Below are 20,551 nucleotides of genomic sequence, written 5' to 3'. Positions count from 1 at the left end.
TATAGTAAAGGTTACATTGAAATAGTTGCCTAACCTTTTATTATGTGAATATACTATCACCCACTTAACTGTTCTTTGATTACTTCTGCTATAAGAATAAGGAACACCCTTGGGCATTCTTTTTTTTTTTTTTTTTTTTTTTTTTTGGTTTTTCGAGACAGGGTTTCTCTGTGGTTTTGGAGCCTGTCCTGGAACTAGCTCTTGTAGACCAGGCTGGTCTTGAACTCACAGAGATCCGCCTGCCTCTGCCTCCCAAGTGCTGGTATTAAAGGCGTGCGCCACGACCGCCCGGCCATTCATTTTGTTTTCCTGTCTGTTTCCTTAGGGTAGATTCAGAGATGTGGAACACATTAGATCAAAAAATATAAATGTTTTCAGTGACTCCCTGGAAGGGTGCTAGGTTCCGGGCCCACAGCTTTTCTTAGTGCTTTCAGGAGTTTTTACAAACTGACAGTGTGATCTGCCGCATGATAAACACTGTAGTGTCTTTATTTTTTTTTTTTTTTCTGTTTTGGATTTTCAAGACAGAGTTTCTCCATAGCTTTTGGTGCCTGTCCTGGAACTAGCTCTTGTAGACCAGGCTGGCCTCGAACTCACAGAGATCCGCCTGCCTCTGCCTCCCGAGTGCTGGGATTAAAGGCGTTCGCCACCACTGCCTGGCTGTAGTGTCTTTAGATGCTAAGAAGTATCACCAGATGTTTGTCAGTCCCCATCTGATAATACCAGAAGGGGTGGTTTTGAATTGTTTGCAATTTTAAATTCTTCATGTTCCTCCAAACAGTGGGGATAATCTTTATGTTCATAATGTAAGAGACTCTTTGAGATAATTACCCTATTTCAGTAATTGTAAAAATAGTTATAGTGCTTATGTAACCGTTTACATAGTTTACTGTTTTGACATTTCTGCATACCATTATTTATAGTCCTAATAATTTAACATGCTTGGGTCTCTACACTCTCCTTTGATGGCTGTCTCCTCTAAAGGAACATAACAAACTTAGAAAGTTAGTGATCTCCCCCCTCCCACATGGCTGCACAGTCTAGGAATCGGGTGAGTTACTGGCTATTGATGAAGAGGTAAAATGATTTATTACTTCATACAACACTGTTGTCCTGCCACACCCAGCTAGAAGTATGCCCCTCTCCAGAGGATAATCACCTAAGTGTTTCATGGCCTGCTTTGTCCACATGCAGCACTGCTCTGCTCCTGATGTGTAAGAATGCACCCTTTCTCTTCTGTGTGGAGACATCAGCATACCTTGATTGTCCCAATAAGCCAGCCATACCCTCCGTCAACATCCTTTAATCCTTTATTTCTTACAGTCTTAAATGAACTTATCTGGAGGTTTGACAGGTTCTCCTACTTCCATCTTCTATCAGGCTTGTTAAGGCTCTTTAGGAATCAGGACTCCAATCTCTCATTTAATACTTGATGTTCTGTATCCGTAGTTGTGAAATCAAAAATAGTTCTTAATCCTTCATAGGTTTAATATGTGGTTTTGACTCATGAAAATTAAATAGAAATACATCTTGTAAAATTATGTATCTATTATTTTCGGAGCAGGTATTTGGAGAAAGATCTATAAAAATTCAAATACTAGCAGGCTTCATCTTTAGGATTATGTTTTGATACATGAAGCATGAAAACCAAAAAATGAAGGCCAACAGGTCAACCTCAGAAATGTATATTAAAATAGTAATAATAACTGAACAACTAGTTGACCTCATTCTTTTACATTTACTTTTTTAAAAAATTAAAAGGCCAGAAGGTCAGCCTGCTTCTAGGAGTCAAGTCAGGAGGAAAAGGAGTGGCAATAGTGGCAGGAGAGTAAGGACAACCAACTCCATTACACAGCTGGGAGGATGGGCGCCGGAATCAAAGACATGTCCCATCATGCGCATTTATTAAAAAATAAATTTAGATCATTTTTTAAAAATCTAAATAGCTTTAAAAAAAAAGTCTTGCTATTGAGAGTGGAACACAGAATTAAGAGCTAGCCACCCCTCCATTTCAATTTGGAAATATTCTTCTTCAAGCCCAGTGTTGTTTATATTAGTCAGCATACAAGTTTTCGTGGTGATGTTGATTGAATTGAACTGAAACCGTGCATTTTGCAAAATCTCAGGCCAAGGCCAGCCTTTCTGTTGATCTTGAGGGCAGCTCCCACCTGTCAAGTCCCAGTCTCTCTACTAGATTTACACCACTGCTGATGACTGCCAGGCATAAACCCGAGGTCCGCCAGTATTTGCCTGCAGTTCCTCCTGGCATGGCTGGTGTGGCTTCCCTCGGGGCCCCAGGAGAACAGGAAGAGAAGAGACCTGAGGGGATTTGGATCACATGTAACTTTTTTTTCCTTATAGAATTCAGATTTGAGCTTTGTTTAAACAAACTATCTTTTCAAAAGACCAATTTCTTCTTTATAGTTGACCAGGAGAATGCCTCATTTGAGAAGTGTTTAGTCTCTCCCTGAGACCTTTAAGATGCAGTGTGTTTTTAAGAAGTTGAGGAGTGTTTTCAAATGGAATTTGGTGAGGCCAGAGTTTCTGCATTTAGTAAAGATGAACTATACTTTGTATTAAAAGACAAGCATGCAATATAAATTTGAGCACCACAAACCCAAGAAGCCACTTCCCCCCAGGTTTTGGGGCTAAACATAGCAGAAGAGGTTAAAAACTTCCTCCTCCTGACATTGGTGCCTCACAGCAGGCATCTCTACCCTCGCTCTGTATCTTCTCTGGAGCATCCTGGTTTTCCAAAGACCCTTAAGGGAGCTATTTCAAATTCATTTGTGATTTTTTTAAATCGCTGGCATTTTTATTTTTTCAGATAAATCCTGCAAGTATTATGAGGGATCTACAAATGTCCATGGCCCTTGCTTCTAAACAACTCAGTCTGTTGAGACAGACATAAACCAGTACTCAGTATTCAACTTAGTAAAGACAGCAGGAAAGGGTGAGGAGACTGTGGGGACCCAGGAAAGGAGCAACTGAGCCCACCTCCTATAGAAAGCAAGGTTCCCTAAGGAGAAAAGGACCTGCACTGAGTCCTAAGTAAGAGAAATATTGCTACAAGGTAAACAAGAAGTAGGGATGGAGCCCAGTGCTTTCTGGTTAGCAGTACTGCCTCTGAGAGGGAGGCCCACTCCTGCTTTCTTTCACTTGTGCACGGACGGGGCTTGGGGGAGCAGAATGGAAAACATCAGTGCTGTGCTGTGTGGACTGCTGTGTTCAGACTGGCATATGAGAATAGTTTCGATTTAAAAACTTAGCAATGTAGGGGGAAAGAGCTGAATGATTTAAGGATGGCATTGGAAAGGGATCAAAATAGAAGCTGAAAGACATTGTCAAAAGCACGAGAGGCTTTGAACCAAAGCAGGGGAGATAGCTGAGAGCACACACTTGAGGAATCATCAGGGAGGAGGAGTAGAACGTGTAGAACTTGAAGGGTGTCTGAGGAGAGGAGTGGAGGCTGAGTCGTCAAGATAACAGTGGCCTCAGTATCTACAGAGACAATTCAGGGATGTGAAGATACTTCCGTTCTCTTCGATGTCGGCATCAATCCTCTGTAATGTTTTTAGATGTTTAAGGCAATTTCTAAAAAGAGCGGTGAGAGTGCTGAGCTAACTGCTGGGGGTTTGGAGTTCTTGCTTTCTGGCTCTTCATGTTGAGTCCAGCCATGACTACCGCGTTTTGAACAAAGAACTCACTCAGATTTTTCCCCTGGTTCTCTCACTTTTTTTCAAAAGCTGCTTTAGTATTTGGCTCTAATTTCCATTCATTTTTAAATAAAATGTTTTATTCTCTCATGCTCCTTAGGCCACACAGCTTTACCCTGGTGTGCCTCCAATATCTATTATTTGCATCTTTTCCCTGACAATAACTGCCTACCCCACCCCACCCCAGTTTTTCCTGGAAATGCCCAGAGACTAACCAACTTACTCCTAGTCACCTGGTGTCTTCTAAGTAATTTTAGCCATGATGCTGTAAAGTGAGTCATAACAGAACTGGTGTTGAAGCCCTTTTTAGCTGGTGAAACCAACAATGGTCAGTTGTATTTAAGATATATGCCCAGCTTGTAAGTGGGTTCTGGTCATCACTTTTTTTTTTTTGATTTTTTCGAGACAGGGTTTCTCCGTAGTTTTTGGTTCCTGTCCTAGAACTAGCTCTTGTAGAGCAGGCTGGCCTTGAACTCACAGAGATCCGCCTGCCTCTGCCTCCCAAGTGCTGGGATTAAAGACATGCGCCACCACCGCCCGGCTCTGATCATCACTTTTAAGATTAAAAAAATTGATGGAAGGAAAAAAAAGGAAGTGATCAGATGTTCATATTTATGCACACATTGAAGAGGTTCCGTTCCTTCAGACAGAAGACCGTGTATGTCATTTAGTTCTCCTCATTCCTCACAGTTCTTATGTCCAGCAGTCCTGCTGCCCTCTGTGGCTCCCTGTCTCCCACTCCTCGCCACCACCATCACACTTATAGATGTCTGTACATAGACACAATGGCAGAGATTTTAGTTTTATTCAGCAGCATGCCATAGAAATTTAAACAGTACCCAACATAGTAGCCCTCACTGAGTACTTGTGGAATAGATTAATGAAACTATAGTTCTACAAATAATACGAGTTGTAAATACTACCATTAATCAGTGTTTCCCCTAGAGTGGTGACAGCCTATAAAGAACACATTAGAAGTGTGAAAGCGTTAAGCTAGGAATCACCCAGTTTGGGGCTGCTGCCCTTTTGAAAGGGTTTGCTGGCTTGAGGTGAGGTGTGCGGAGACTAGAAGAGAATGCTGTTATCTCTTCTATTTCCCTTCCTTAGCAGACATCTTGCTAAGGATTAAATCAAAGAAGCAAATGGATTTATATTTTGAATTTTTTATGTTTATTGCTACTTGATATACTTTTGGGAGAATTTCCAGGATTTTTCTTTGTGCTGGCTGCATTTGACATTTTCCACTACCCTCATCAACAAAGTGTCTCATGACCTTTCAGATGGCTCTGGCGTGTGTTAGACTCTCTCCAGCCCCTGCCTTAGTTTTTCCTTGTCTTTCTAGACTTCATTTTTTTTATTTATTTATCTATTATGTATATAATATTCTGTCTATGTGTATGTCTGCAGGCCAGAAGAGGGCACCAGACCTCATTACAGATGGTTGTGAGCCACCATGTGGTTGCTGGGAATTGAACTCAGGACCTTTGGAAGAGCAGGCGATGCTCTTAACCTCTGAGCCATCTCTCCAGCCCTAGACTTCATTTTTTTCTGCTGTCATAAATGGGTACCTCTACTTCCTACTTTTCTGCCCCACATTGGTTTGTACATCTGGGTTGTTCTGAGGCCATTTCTTTACTTCCCTAAACCTATTGTGTTGGGCCTAGAGTGAGAACAGAAACCCTCATCAGAGCTGTGGCTTTCAGGTTGAGGTTTCTATTTTCTGTCCCAATTCTGCACCAGTACTGTGCGACCTGTATTGTGCATTCAAAAGACATCTCTAAACTATCTTCTATGTTATTAGGAAATCAGAGTCAATAAAAGTCCGGGAAGAGTTTGAAAGCAACAGCGAATTCTAATGCTTACATGCTTCCAGCAAGTTTCACCTGTATTTAAGCTTGGTGTTCAGTCTCGACACTGTAGAGCGGAGTGGTAAGCAGAGCAATCAGATGGTACCAAGAGACATGCTGACTTCCTGAGGTACTGGAGGATTGGAAGAGGTAGACTTCTAGGTCACACTACAGCCAGCATAGCCATTTTGTTTAACTTGGCATTTCCTAAACTTATTTGAAGATAGAAGCCCCCCCCCCTTTTTTTTGATTTTCGAGACAGGGTTTCTCTGTAGCTTTTTGGTTTCTGTCCTGGAACTAGCTTTTTTAGACCAACCTGGCCTCGAACTCACAGAGATCCACCTGCCTCTGCCTCCCGAGTGCTGGGATTAAAGGCGTGCGCCACTACCGCCCGGCTAGATGCCCCCTTTTAAATAAAACTTTCCAGCATATTTTGGAAGCCCTGGTGGAAAGAGAGCAGACACCAGTGCTAGTTCTGCCTGAGACACTGATCGACATTTTTACTGACTTAGCAAATACTGCTTTGTGCTCTGCACCATGTAAGATGCTGGCAGTGCATTCACAAGCACGCAAAGGCATCTTTCTTTGAGCAGCTTATATTCTAGTGGAGGAAGAAATGCCGTAAACATAAAAATTATGTTAATATCACAAGTTAATGAGTGTTTCAGGCAGCCACGAAGCAGAGAAAGTGGTCTGAGAGTATAGGGGTGGCGATTTTAAATATGAATATAACTTCAAACAGCTCACTGATCCTCTTTGTCTCTAATTTATATAATGAAGACATTTGAAAAAATGACCTGGTCTCCCCTGGTCCTGTGATTCAGTTTCAACCCCAAGAACTGCCATATCAAACTGGCACTGCTGGGTCACAAATGTCTCATCAAGCATTTATATCACTGCAGCAGAAAAGGTTAGGATGCTCATATAATTACTGTCAAAGAACAGCACTGCCATTTAAGACTTTTGTAATATCCACAAAATAAAACATTTAATTAAATGGAAAGGCCTTACTGTTTTTGTTTTAGTCTAGCATATACTTTGATCCCATATGGAGTGGAAAGTATTTTACTTAACCATGGGGAACCTCTGCAGCACAGGTGTCAACTGCTGATAAGCAAATATCCGTGTGCAGTGTGTGCATGTGTGCAGTGTGTGCAATGTGTGCGTGTGTGCAGTGTGTGCATGTGTGGGGTGTGCGCATGTGTGTGCAATGTGTGCATTGTGTGTGTGTGCAGTGTGTGCATGTGTGTGCAGTGCGTGCGCGTGTGCAGTGTGTGCGTGTGTGCATGTGTGCAGTGTGGGCATGTGTACATGTGGTCAGTGTGTGCATGTGTGCAGTGTGTGCATGTGTGCATGTGTGCAGTGTGTGCACGCGCTTCTGCCCTGGGTCCTTGAGGGAGCAAGTTTGTGAGTGATGTTGAAATGACCTTTTAACAGTACTCCATTGCCGCATGCCTGAGCCTATATCTGAATAATTAGAGCCTTGATTTAACACACCATGGTATACAGTGCCTCTGTTAATTATGAATGTCTGAAAGTTTCCTGGAACATTTTCTTCGTAGCTTTTTATTAAAGACAGACTGCAGTTGGGAAGGAAGGTTGTGAATTGTGGACCTAAGTCTTTGATGTTTAGTCTCTTGTTTTTGGAATGAAAAGTAATAACTACTTTTCCAATTATCTGGATATGGTGATACATTTCTATACCCTTAATTCTAAATAAGAAACTGAAGTTATGCAATCATTAATACTTTCTAATAGTATTTATTCTCAAGGGAGAAATTAGATGCAGTTTATTTATATAAGTATCTAAGTGTGCCCTCAAGAATGAAATGACTATACAAGGCATCACTTAGGTCTACAACTGGCAAGTTTGCATAGCACCATAGCCCCTGAGCAGAAAAACTGACATACTGGAAATGGCAGGCTATATATGACAATTAGAGCTGGTGGGGGAACAAAAGACTAAACTGGGAGGATTCAGTGAAGGCCCTATCTGGGGTAGGTCTGAGACCTTTTCTAATTCAGAGCCATTACAGAGTAGTAGAATCGCAGCAGAACTGAGAATATGCTCTATTCCCCTGTGCCAGGGACCTTGTCCCATTGTTTATATGGATAGCACTTTATTTTCACTTTCTTAGGAACCAGCCTTCAAATTGGTGGTACCCAGGAAGCAGTGTGGTATGGAGAGAGCATGTACTGCTTTTCATAGACTTTAGGGTCAACCTTGAGGACTGGGTAACTGACTACCATGGGAAATCAGTTCTGGGGCCTAATTTAGAAGCAATCTAGCAAGAACATCCTTGGTGAGAGAGAAGCTTCTCAATTTTAATTTTAAGTATTTTAAGCTTTCCTCTAGTCAGGGGAATGTCTTTAAGGACTCATGATCTATTTGAAACTTTTAGCTGAATACCTTAAGTTTTGTAACTTCCAATTAGAGAAAGAAAAGAAAAAAGTGTGCATAAGCCATATTTAAGAATATCTAGTTATTCTGTGGCTCATATGTTCTTGCTTATCTTTCCTGCTCTTCAGTTGTCTCATTGGAAGTTATAATTGAAATAAGGGCTCAAATAGTAAAGTGATTCCTTTCATTTGAAATAGATACTTTATTTCTTTAAAAGCTTAATTTTCTCTTCTATTTAGAAATCGATGGACTCTGAATTCCAATTTCTCTTTAAAGATGTCCACTTACCTGTTTCTAACCAAAGTTTCTGTATGGCCTTTGACTTCTCAGTCTGGCCAATTCTTTGTTGCTGAGGCTGTGCACTGTAGGGTTTTGTCAATATCTCTGACTTCCCATTAGGTGCCAGAAATATCTTCCCAGACCTCTTAGAGGAATGGCTAAATCACTGCTTGTTCCATTTGAACCTGTGTGCAATAAATTTCAAACCCTTCCATGAAGGCATGGAGCCAGTTATACAAATGTATTTTTCATTGTGATTCTTTCCTATTCTGGTCATGATCATAATATGAAAGTCTCTTATAACCTTAGAACAAACCTGAACATGTTGAGTAGTGTGCACAGTGATTACTTCATGCAAAATATTTTTGTGATGGGATTCTCCAATTTGAGATAATAGCACACACACATGCACGTACACATGCATATGCAAAAGTTAATGTTTTTTAAAAGATGTAGAGCTACACTATGTTTATTAGATATCTGAGCTAAAGGTGTAAGTTAGCTAAAACTTCTTGGTGAAAGAGTAGTATATATTAGTAGAATTGATAGAAGATTCTAATTCCTTGACACAAGTTTACTGAGCTCCTACTATATACAGGAAGTATTATCTGATTCAGACACTGGGTATCAGAAGGAATCCTTACTAATAGGTCTTCTGTTCTCACCTAGCAGGGAAACAAGAACTTGAGCAAGGCCTCAGAAAAAACCTGGCCAAATGTTTATCTATAACCCCATCACTTGGGAGGGTAGAAGCAGGAAGGTGAGGGACTCAAAGCCTGTTTCAATTTATATGAGTTGAAGACCAACCTGGCTACTTGAGACCCTATCTCAAAAACAAATAGAAAGAAAACCATGTCTGCCCATTTGGAAGTTGCTGCCCAGGACTCAGTCTGGGCAGGACTTACAATATGACCTCTGTGGACTGTTGACCCTATTGTATACGCATGAGATTGAATGAAGGAATCATGGGACATCAAGACATGCTCCAAGCTGTCTGAACTTTTGCCTGTGCTGCTAGTTATTCTTCAAAGATACTATTCAAAAAAGTAAGAACTAAAGCTATTAAATGTGTATTAAGATAGCAAAAGATTAGATTGACCATTTGGAAGCTGTTAGGCAGGGCTCATATCTGAACAGGAGTGATATTTTTACCCAATGTAAGGGCAGAAATGAAGCAAGATCGTGCTGAGTTACAGGCATGTCTGTCAGGTTGCTTGAACTATTTGGTCATTTAAATGCCATAGAAATGGATGATTCACTTGGACAACCAGCAAGGTAGAATTTCATAACCACTGAAGTGTTTCTCTCTTTCCCACCTTTTAGCTTGTCAAAATTCCCAAAAATGATCCCCTCAGTGAAGTCCACAACTTTAACTTCTACCTGTCCAACGTGGGGAAAGATAACCCTCAGGGCAGCTTTGACTGCATCCAGCAAACACTCTCCAGGTAAGTACTGTCCAGGACATGCTGCAGGGGGCACTTCCCAGTTCAGATGCTTACTTTTTAATCAACTAGTCCCTTGATGTTTATCGATTTGAATTATACAACTCATTTATTTAAACATATTGACCATCTGTCATATACTAGAACTTGGGTGTGTCACTGGAGTATAATCACAAAGTTATAGAATTCAAAAGTATTATAAAATGAGTTTTTAAATTAAGATCAATTTTGAAGATTTTTAAAATGATAATTGTATTTAAGTAAGGCTATCTTATATTGTACCCAAGAATTTTTGTAATGGTAAGGAAGAAAAATATGTGTCCTGCATGTCTTCTTCCTCTGCCTCTGCTCTATCAAGTCTTGCCTTGAGAGTTTTCTTCTCATTTTATTGCACAGCCTGCTGGACACCATTCATTCCAACAAAAATATAAGAAAAAAAATTAACATAAAATAAAAGAAGAATAAAAGAGTGCCATTACTCCCTCACCTACTTTGACTTAGAAAACTATGAGCCATTTGCTGTGTTTGTTTGTGGAAAGTGGGAACCCTTGAGCAGGAATTTGTATTCTACCCCATGAAGATGGAAGGTTGGTGGTATCCGTCCCCCAGTGTATGGCTTTGACTCTGGAGCACAATACTAACACCAGTCCATGTCTGTGACTCATCTGCTTATGGTGCTTGAATCTGTAGGAGCCACTGTGAGAAGGAAGGCTGAAAGAGCCAAGACACCTTCCTGAAAGCTCCCAGTTGCTCTTCCCGTCTGACTTAAACTGCCCATGTTTAAGTGTTGCTTTAAAATAAAATTTTGGTATGAACTGCATCCATTATAGGTTATATAGCCTTTTATATTATGTTCACTTCCATATCTATTGGCTACCTGTGGTTGTGATATTCAGTTTTCAAAATTACTTTAATAAAACTTAAAATTTCATTGTTTAAGCTCACTAACATTTTATGGTCTCAAAACGTAGATGTGGTCACCACAGTTACTACATCACAGATAGAGGATATTTCTACCACTGCAGGAAACTCCTGGATAGCACTACATACAGTAGACTGTAGAAACACCAGCTTTCGGGGTCTGATTTAACAGGTGACCTGTCCATAGTTATATAAATGTGTTAGCTTGTGGCTGGGCAAAAAGAGAACTGAATGACTTGAGTTGAACTCTATGCCCTGAGGAACCACATGAAAAAGTTGTTCTTCCTTCAAAACCATGTCACATCATAATCCTATGTTCTTTCATAAAGTATGTGTATTTGACTAAGTGTATGGAAGTGCTGTTGGCAAGCCTGGAACCTCAGCTTTGTTTCCAGGACCCAAAGTGAAAGGAGAGGCTGACTCCCCAAGTTCTCTGACTGCACACGCGAGTGAACACGTGCGTGTACACACACACACACACCATGGCGCACACACACTCACATGTGCATGCATATGCATACACACACATGTACACACACACTCACATGTACACACACACTCACGTATACACACACACACTCACATGTGCATGCGTGCGCATACACACACACACCATGGCACACAGACTCACATGTGCACACACACACATGTACACACACACACACTCACGCGTACACACACACTCACATGTGCACGCGTGTGTGTACACACACACCATGGCACACACACACCATGGCACACACACACATGTATACACACACACCATGGCGCACACACACATGTACACACACACACCATGGCACACACACTCACATGTGCACACACACATGTATACACACACACCATGGCACACACTCACATGTGCACACACACATGTACACACACACCATGGCACACACACTCACATGTGCACACGTACACACACACACACCATGGCACACACACACCATGGCACACACACACTCACATGTGCACACACACACATGTGCACACACACATGTACACACACACACACCATGGCACACACACACATGTGCACCCACATACAAAATAAAAGTTTTAATGTAAAACATACTTAAATAAGTAATATGGTTTTATCCTTACATAACATAGACACTGTGTATTTATTTGTATTGTACTTACTTATAAATTTAAGAAATTTAAGAAAAACTTAAGGTTAGTTATATATAAAACTGGCCATGATGCAGAAGAATGGTGAGAAAATTCAGACAATTATGTTAGTGTCTTTTCCACCAGAAAACAAAAGCACTAAAAACTTTTGGTTATCAGCCAGGTGTGGTGGTACACACCTTTAATCCCATCACTTAGAAGCAGAGGCAGGCGGATCTCTTTGAGCTCCCGGACAGCCAGGCTATGTAGAAAAACCCTGTCTTTAAAACTTTTAATTCTCAGTCATCTGCTCCATCCTTTCTAGTCCTGATTGGTAACGCCATGTCTTCAAAGGCCTAGACTTCCTCAGCACAGGCTGGCTACACCTTCAAAATTTTTCTCACGTAGAAGATGGAGGAAATTTCAAGTCAAAAATCACCTTTCAAAGACTCCTTAAATGTACTTATGCACAAGCTTATTGAAAATGTGCAGCTAAAGACATAGAGTGATGTCTACTCAAGTGTCGGAAACAGTGATCCCAACCAAAGAGAAACAAAGAACAACTTACAGGCGAGGTGAAATCCTCTCAGTAACCCAGGAAAGAACTCTGTGGAGTGAAGCTGTCATCCTTCACAGGGGAGCACTGCTTAAGATCTCTAGGTCATCATTCTCACTTTGTGTGTGTTCCTTCCTAAGAAGTAGGGAGATATGCTAAAACTCAGACTCTTTTTTCTCTCTTCTGGGAGTTAAACCTCCTTCCTGGTCCTCTTTGATTGGTTTATATCAGTATTCAAAGATACTCAAGTCTCCCTGTTTAACAAGAAACAGGAACAGCTTTCATGCACCTGTCCACCGAGAGCCTGGCTTCAGCCCCCACCACCTCACACCAACTGCTCCCTCAAGTGCTCTGTGCCCTTCCTTGTCCTAAAACAGCGCTTTAAAATTCTCAGCTCTGGGCCACTTTACACTGCTGTCACAAAGTCGCTGTCCTAGTGGCTTCTACAGGGCAGAATGCTTCCTGCATCCTTGACAACAGTATCATTCTTTTCTTCCTGTTCCTGTTAATTGCTGTCTCCTAAGATTCTTGTTTCTTCGAAGTCTTCCACACCTACCCCTTAACCTGGCCTTTTTGGAATGCAGTAGGTGGGTCCTTATGACCGGTGACCTGAACACTATCTGTTAGGGGAGGATGCTTGTTCATTCTCAGCTATCAAGACAATGAAGTAATCACTCAGAAACTATATTATTTGCAATACTGTTTGGCCAATAGCTAGCTCTTATAGCCTAAACTAACCCATCTCCATTAATCTGTGCATCACCACAACATTGTAGCCTACTGGCAAAGTTTTGGCAGGCTCCAGCAGCGGCTGCATGGCTTCTCTCTGACTCCGCCTACTCGCTCTCTATATATATCTCTTTCAGCCTGGCTTTACTCTGTTAAGCCATTGGCCAAAAGCAGCTTCTTTATTAGCCAATGGCAAGAAAGCATATTCACAGCATACATCACCTCCCACATCAGCTATCTTTATTTTGGTTTTTTCCCCTCTTCCTTCCATGTCTGTCACTGTTCACATCCCATCAGTTCTGCCTCCCTCACATCTCTGACTACTCTGCTCTTGTTCAAACTCCACTTCTGTGTCTAATCCTTTCCTGGATCTAACACCAGTCCACGACTGGCTCATCTGCATAGTTAAAAACTGGTCTCCCACTGTTCACTCTTGCAGCCCAGTTCCTGCTTGGCTGTTCTCCATTTTTGTGGTCTTACTATAACATAAATGAGCTATTTCTCTGTTTTCAGTCTCTTATTCTCTTCAGAATCCATAACATGGCCCCAAAGCCCTGTGTGATACACTTTTCTATCCTCAGCTTCATATCTATTGCAGTTTCTGTGTCTTATGCTCAGCCTGGGCCTGTACAAGGTGGTTATCCCTCTGGAATACTTTGCCCCATCTCCCCTCTTGTTCAGGCGGCGTTGTGATCTGCTCAGATACCACTTCCTCTAGAAGGGCCAAGTAAAGTGTCCCTTCAGATAGTCCCCATCTCTTGCCTTTTGTCCCCTTTGCCTGTCTTTGTCACCTATTAGAGAAGCAGCTCCTTGAAGGAGGTACCATGTCTGTCTTGTCTTTGTCCTGGGTTTTGTTCTGCCCTACATTTATGAGATGAATTAACCATTTTCAAATAATAGTAGTTATAGAGAGAGTTTTTAGCAAAATTTCCAATTTTTAATCAACATTTTAATATCATAGCAAAGTTGTTTCCAATTTAGTTTGGAAGTAGAGAAGTAGGAGTGCCGACCCTCACTACATATTTCCCATTTACTTTGAAGATGTATAGTATTTCTTTAAAATATTAGTTGTCACTTTACCAAGATCTCTAAATATAAGAACATAAACATTTTAAATAACCGTTACATTTAAAAATTAACATTGCTGGTTTTAGGGTTGCAATGTATTCAAAGTGTTCCATGTTACTCAGACAAGTCATTCCGGAGTCAGGGACAATACCCAGGGTGCTCTGGTGTTTTATTTTGTTTTTTATGTTTCAGCAAGAATCACTGATTTCTTAGTGTTTACTATGTAGAAAAGTGATAAATATAGCTTCTACAAATTTTAGCTATACTACTAATATGTTATTGGAAATAAAAAGAATCGTGGGAAGGTCTTCCATTGTCCTTTGTAAACCATGTACATTATCTTTTCTCTAAAAAAGATTTTGAGTGTTTCTCATGTCTGTAGCAAGAAAGTTGTTAAAACAGTTGATGAAATGAAAGTAGAATTTCAGGGCTTGCTAGACTGCTGCTCTTCGCCCCACTGTGTTTAAAAGTGTGATGTGGTCTCCAGGAGCTCATTTTACCCATTTTGTTCATAATGTAAAATAAATAAATAAATAAATAAGCATTTTAAATAATCCTATTTTTAAAATTAGTATCAGTTATTTTAGGACTGCTAATTTATTTAAGCTATTTAGGTTTTAATAAAATTCTTGGGTTTTTTTTATTGTGAAAAATGATAGTCGTCTCTAACAAAGCCACTATCTCACTTGACAGCTCTGGAGCCTCCCAGCTCAATTGCCTGGGATTTATACAAGATAAAATTACAGTGTGTGCAACAAATGACTCCTATCAGATGACAAGAGAAAGAATGACCCAGGCAGAGGAGGAATCCCGTAATCGAAGCACCAAAGTTATTAAACCCGGTGGACCATATGTAGGTTTGTATGGACATATTTCTCCTTCACACTGGTTGACTGGACTAATTCAAGATGACTGTAGGTAAATACTGGTAATACTAAGGATGGAAACACAGAAATTAATTTTCAGTACATAAAAAAGTCATGTTTTTTCTTCAGACTGCTGGTAAGTTGAAGAACATATTGTAAAGTTTTATTACTTTTGTAATTCTTGAGCTTTCTGTCGTCTACTTATTATTTCATAATACTGGGGTCTGGTCATGATACCAAATGAGGTTGTGGCAGTGGTCTTTTGTGTTTTACATCGTTGGATGATCTAAGTTCACTGATGGACAGTGTGTTTCCTGATTGTACTTTTATAGAGCTATTTTTATAATCAAAATCTCTTAGACAAAAATAAGTTGATAGCCTCATTGTTGTAGATTCTGCTTGTGTTTTTACAGGATTATTATACAATACTGAATTTTTATTGTGAAAGTATAAAATGAGCTTATGGTGGAGTGTCACAGGCAAGCAGCAGGATGATGATTCTTCTCTAGTCACAATCGTGATCCTCTCATCCTCATCTATCCATTAACTAAGACCCTCTCCCAACCTGATTGTCTTTATCGTCAACTGATGGAAGGGAAGTAAGACCAGATCAGTCAGGGGTCTTGTGAGCAGGGATCAGTTTACAGTGAGGACAGATAGAGTGGAGATGGCCAGCTTTGTGCTCAAATCACCATGGTAGAAGTGATGAACAGATAGTAATTTGGAAATGTCAGTGTTTCCAAAAGCAGTTTCCTTGCTGATCCAGCTATGTTGCCTTTGGCTTTGAGAGACTCCACCAGTGCCTTTAATAAGTGTCTTTGGAACAAAGCCAATGCTCCTGGGACTTGGTGCTCAGCTTAGATACATTTAGTTTGGTTTAACAACAATTCCTGGCTTCCCCAGACATTTATACCCACAGGACCCAGCACCCTGACTCGGACTGTTACCAACGATGAGACTTCTCCCTTCCCTTTCCTGTGGAGTGAAGTAACAGTCTGCAGCCTTCTTTCTTCTCCTTTCTCCTTATTAAATAACTTAATTAGCTGTCTGTGTTAATAACCTAAATCTCAAAATTATTTTTAAGTCCATAAGATTTTTCCTCCGCTTAACATTTTTACTATAAAATGTGAATTAACTATCACTATCTTTAAAGTGTTTGTTTTAATCTAATCCCACCATTTTATAAACAATGAAGCAATTGTAGGAACTCAAATCATCAAAATGATTTTCCCCTAATATAACTAGCTGGGAACCCAAAACCAGCAAAAACTACTATACTCATCCTATGGTTGGTGCTTAGATGTCTCCTGTGTTCGTGATGAATGTTGTATGTTTTGATAGTGTGGAGAGTCAGTCAGTCCACTTAGAGTTTATACAGCTAGCTTGTGCAGAGTGTAGGCTGGCTGGCTGGCTGGCTTTGGAGAATCTCACACCGTTTTCCAGGGTATACTGGACTTTACTTATCAAACAGGCTGGCTTTGAACTTGCAAACCTCCTGCCTTGAGCTTTCAAGAGCTAGGATTACAGGCATGGGCCTGCATATCTAGTTCATATGACAAACATTTCAACATCTGGAATCCCTCTAACTTTGTAATGGTACCAGGGATTTTAGAGCTTACAAGTTTTCTTATAGGGATTATAGTTTACATGTACTTTAGGGGTAACTTGCCTTATCAAACTTGAACTAAACAAAATGCTTTCTCACTCCTCTCATCAGAGCCCTGCCATTATCTCTGCCATCCTATGGTGTGTCCTCTTTATTCTTTTCTTCCCAGTTTTGTCCTCAGTTCCTTGACCACTCAACTATCACTATATAGTGTTCTTCTCTGATCTTAAATCTTGTCATTAACCTCCTTGGGCATTTTCTCTGAGTCACATAACCCAGGCTCCTTTTAATTTTCCTTAGTATGGCCTGTGTCACAACCTTTTAGTTATTCGTATTGTAATATCTGGACTGCCTCCAGTTCCTCACCAAACAGAATTAAGCTAGATCAACTCTGAAGACCCTATGGTCCCATTGGACTTTGTTTTGTTTACTTTTTATTCTACCTGGATATGTTACATTCGAGCATTTTATCGTCTGTTATTTACAACATGGTCCTTTCCTGCTGGGCAGCTCATTTGTATTTTCCTACTTTTTGTAATACCTGGCTCATTCAGCTCTTTAAAGTGTCAGTCAATGATTTCCCTATGAAGTAGGTTATGCCTATCTCTCCATATTACACATCAAGTTGTTGGGCTCAGAAAAAAAAGAATAATGATAATATAGGCATGTCCTCATGAACAAAATGTATTCTCGTTCTTAAATAGCAAGTTACCGCTCAGCTTATAATTGACTGTACCACGTAAAATGACACCAGACACTCACCTCTGCCAACATAGGTACCTGCAGAACAAGGTTTCTTTCAGTGGTGTGAGCCTGGGTGGAGGCAGACGAGAGTCACGCTGGTCCTGCTGTGGTGTGGTGTGGCGCGGTGCCAGGCTGGGCCTCTGCCAGCTGAGCTAGGCCACACAAGCCATGCTTAAGGGATGAAGTCTGAACTGTTAGGATCTAGGGGTCATCTGCCTAGTTTCCTGGACTGTGAGCTTCTGAAACTTTCCAGTGGGGAACATAACAAATCCTGTTTGGAGAGGAACCGAGGATGCTTTTAATTAGACAACGTCGTGGCATCTTCTTTAGTAACACTTCATCTCTGCTCTTTATGTTTGTGTCAGTGGTGAACATTAGCATATTTTTCATAAGGAAAAGTCACTAATCTCCACCTTTTGATGCCTACCTAAATTCTGGAATTTCTAATCTCCACCTTTTGATGCCTACCTAAATTCTGGAATTTTGTTGAACTACCATTTTTGTATATTTTGATACTTACGCAGGTATATAAAATAGCCCAGCAGATCTAATATCTATGATTGTCTTCTCAATTTTCCACCTTCCTTATTTTTGATGAGTTAGTATATCTGAGTGATGGAACTAGTCATTGGCTACCTTACTGTTCTCAAATATTAGATAAGGAGTTATACAAACTAGAGAACATCTGAAGTGTGCTGTAGCTCTGACATTTTCATGCCTGTTGAGGACGTGTGTGTGTGTGTGTGTGTGTGTGTGTGTGTGTACTGAAACTTTGAAAAAAGTCCCACAGGTGCCAAATGGTACCAGCTGAGGCTGTTGTATAGATTATATATTTAACCCTTCCCCGTAGATAGTATCTGCACCTTGGTCTCTGTTGCCCCAGGTGTTAGCCCGTTTCCATCAAGCAGGAAAAGTAGGATAGAAGATGATTATAGTTGCTACTTTCTTTCTGATGGCTGTGTTAACATTTTCCTGTCATATTTTTGACTCAGAGCCATTGGCTGAAGGATAAATAAATAATTTTACCATCTGGTATTAAATGGAGGAACTGGAGATGGACTCGTAAGTGTAACAGTGACTCAGATATAGTCCTAGATTAGCCGACTCTGTTGGTACCACTGTGCTGTATAGAAAAGAGCCTGGGGAATTGATTAGCAGTTGGGTCTGGAAAGAGAATTAGGTTTTCCCACAGGTTTTATTAAAAAGGGCCTTTCTGAGGCAAATATTTTAAAAAAAAAAAATACAGCTGCCCTGCCTTCTTTGAAAAATCTTTCCTCTTTACTTTCTTTTTCTTTAGCATTACAATTCTGTTAGTATTTATATCATGAAGTTTTCTTCATCTGTAGTCTCTCTTTCCTGAGTCTTGGAGCTCCTTCCTGATTGAGAGATTGGAGATTTGGATTGAGGTTTGGAGAGACAGAGGCAAGTGATGTTTAAATGTAATTCGGCACCAATACTGTTGTGTTGTTCTTTCAATCATTTGAAAGGAATGTTCACCCAGCAGCCAGACTGAAAGAACGGTGACATTGGTGTACTGGGAAGAGGCAGCAGCCAGCACTAGGCCCCACTTGTCCTCTCACTCACTCATCAGAATCCATTCTTGTAGCCACCTTCATGCTGGTTTCCCTCTTTGGGCCTGTTAGCCTCCTTTGTTTTTCCTGTGCTTCCTTCTGGGAGGGTGAGAGGAAACCCAGCAACCCCTGGGAGCCATTTTGAAAACAAGGAGCTGAGGTAAATGAGGTAGAAACGGCGTGACAAGGGCCGAGTGACTTCTACATGACAGCGTGGTTGGGAAAGAAGTTAAGGCGTGCTTTCTGCGGAAATTGGCAGGCAGGGCAGAAGTGTGGAATTTAGAGTATTTCCTAAATTTTCACGACATTGACCCTATTTTTCCCCAGAAATTTCTATTGAATGATCAAAGAATGTGATGTTAACACTGCCATAGCTGAGAAATGGTAGACTAAAGGGTTTGCGTTAGAGGTTTGTATGTGTCTTCGAACTGGCAGTCTGCAATGTGGGAAAGTACAGCCTCTGGCCTCTGTGCTTGCTGGCTTGCTGGCGTTTGCAGTCTTAGCACTGACTCATTCTGCTGGTGGAAAGCAGCCACGGCCTTGCCCTCACAGAGCTTACAGCCCCACTTGAGACAACAGGAAAGCATTAGGCATTCGTTCATAAAGCCTTTCCCACGAAGAGGGACACGTAAGGCGATTTGGGTGTGACCACGGACCTGCCCACCGTGCTAAGTAAGCACTTCGCTATTTTGAGCATCCCCCACTGAAAAGCCCAGATTTCTCAACTGTGAAACGGAGATAAGGCTCACCTTGAAGAAATCACTGGCGTGAAGCCCTTAGATACATAGCCTTTCTTTCACTACACCATAATCGGTACATGATAAATATTAGTCTTTTTCCAGCTGACCCAACTTTTTCTAAAATATAAAATATATAAAAAACAGCTTTAAATCGTCTCTTAAAACTTTACATGATTAGTTTTCCTTATCATGAGGCAATGCCCATGTAGTGTTGTGTTCCTTCCTTGTGTAGTAATTTCATCTGAGGCTTGCCATCACTTATGTTCAAATTGCAAAGAAGTCTTCCAGCCATGAGGTAGGATGATACCTACGTTTTGTCTGGGCCCAGCCTGGACAGAAACACTAGTAAGCAGAGTTCCTGAAGCCGATTTATCTGTGCACCCAGCTCATGAGAGTGGCTTTCACTTGTCTGTCATTTCTACGTTTCGGTGTTGCTCCTGGTGAAGTCACCCTAGATGATGCGTCACCCCAGTTCTCCCTCTCCAACAGGGAGTGGCCTTGGCCATGGTGTGGAGTAAAGAAGCTAAGAGATTCTACTTCAGAACTGTAAAAAGAGATTCATACTGCTTTCTGTCCCACTTGAGGCCGAGTGAGGTGCTCTGTTTGGATAGATTTGAGTACAGAGTCCTTGGGTCACTTCTGACACACACACACATTCTCTAGAAGTTACCAACTGTTGGTCTTCTGTCCAAGCAGAAAATGTTACTGACACAGTGACATTGGCCCTGAGGGTGCCTTCTTGTGCAGTTTCCCATGCCTATCTGACCTGCTTGTGTGGTTTCTAAAGATAGATGGATTTGTGTTCTCTTCTGAGAATGTGGGTCGGTTGATTGGTCAGTTGGTCTGACTTTACTCCTCATGTGTGCTGTTGCCCACCAAAAAGACCATCTCCAGTAGTCACCTTGTAGATGTTCTGTGCTCTTTGTGATGGCTGTGTTTATGGGTTTATAAAACT

The 20,551-nt window shown here is 41.0% G+C and overlaps 1 protein-coding gene across 1 annotated transcript in view; it reads left to right on the top strand.

Annotated features, from left to right (window-relative positions):
* Window positions 1-20,551, top strand: part of Ell2 (elongation factor for RNA polymerase II 2) — a 63,519-nt gene that overhangs the window by 27,043 nt on the left and 15,925 nt on the right. The window contains exons 3-4 of the mRNA XM_041663518.1: window positions 9,567-9,688; window positions 14,763-14,926. Coding sequence (XP_041519452.1) covers window positions 9,567-9,688; window positions 14,763-14,926 — 286 coding nt within the window. The remainder of the gene's footprint in view (window positions 1-9,566; window positions 9,689-14,762; window positions 14,927-20,551) is intronic.

Source organism: Microtus oregoni, unplaced genomic scaffold, assembly GCF_018167655.1.
Source record: "Microtus oregoni isolate MIOR12 unplaced genomic scaffold, Mior012 000014F_ref0000157, whole genome shotgun sequence".
NCBI classification, from domain to species: Eukaryota; Metazoa; Chordata; class Mammalia; order Rodentia; family Cricetidae; genus Microtus; species Microtus oregoni.
The sequence above is the reverse complement of the archived record's forward strand: the minus strand, read 5'-3'. Positions and strand labels throughout refer to the sequence as shown.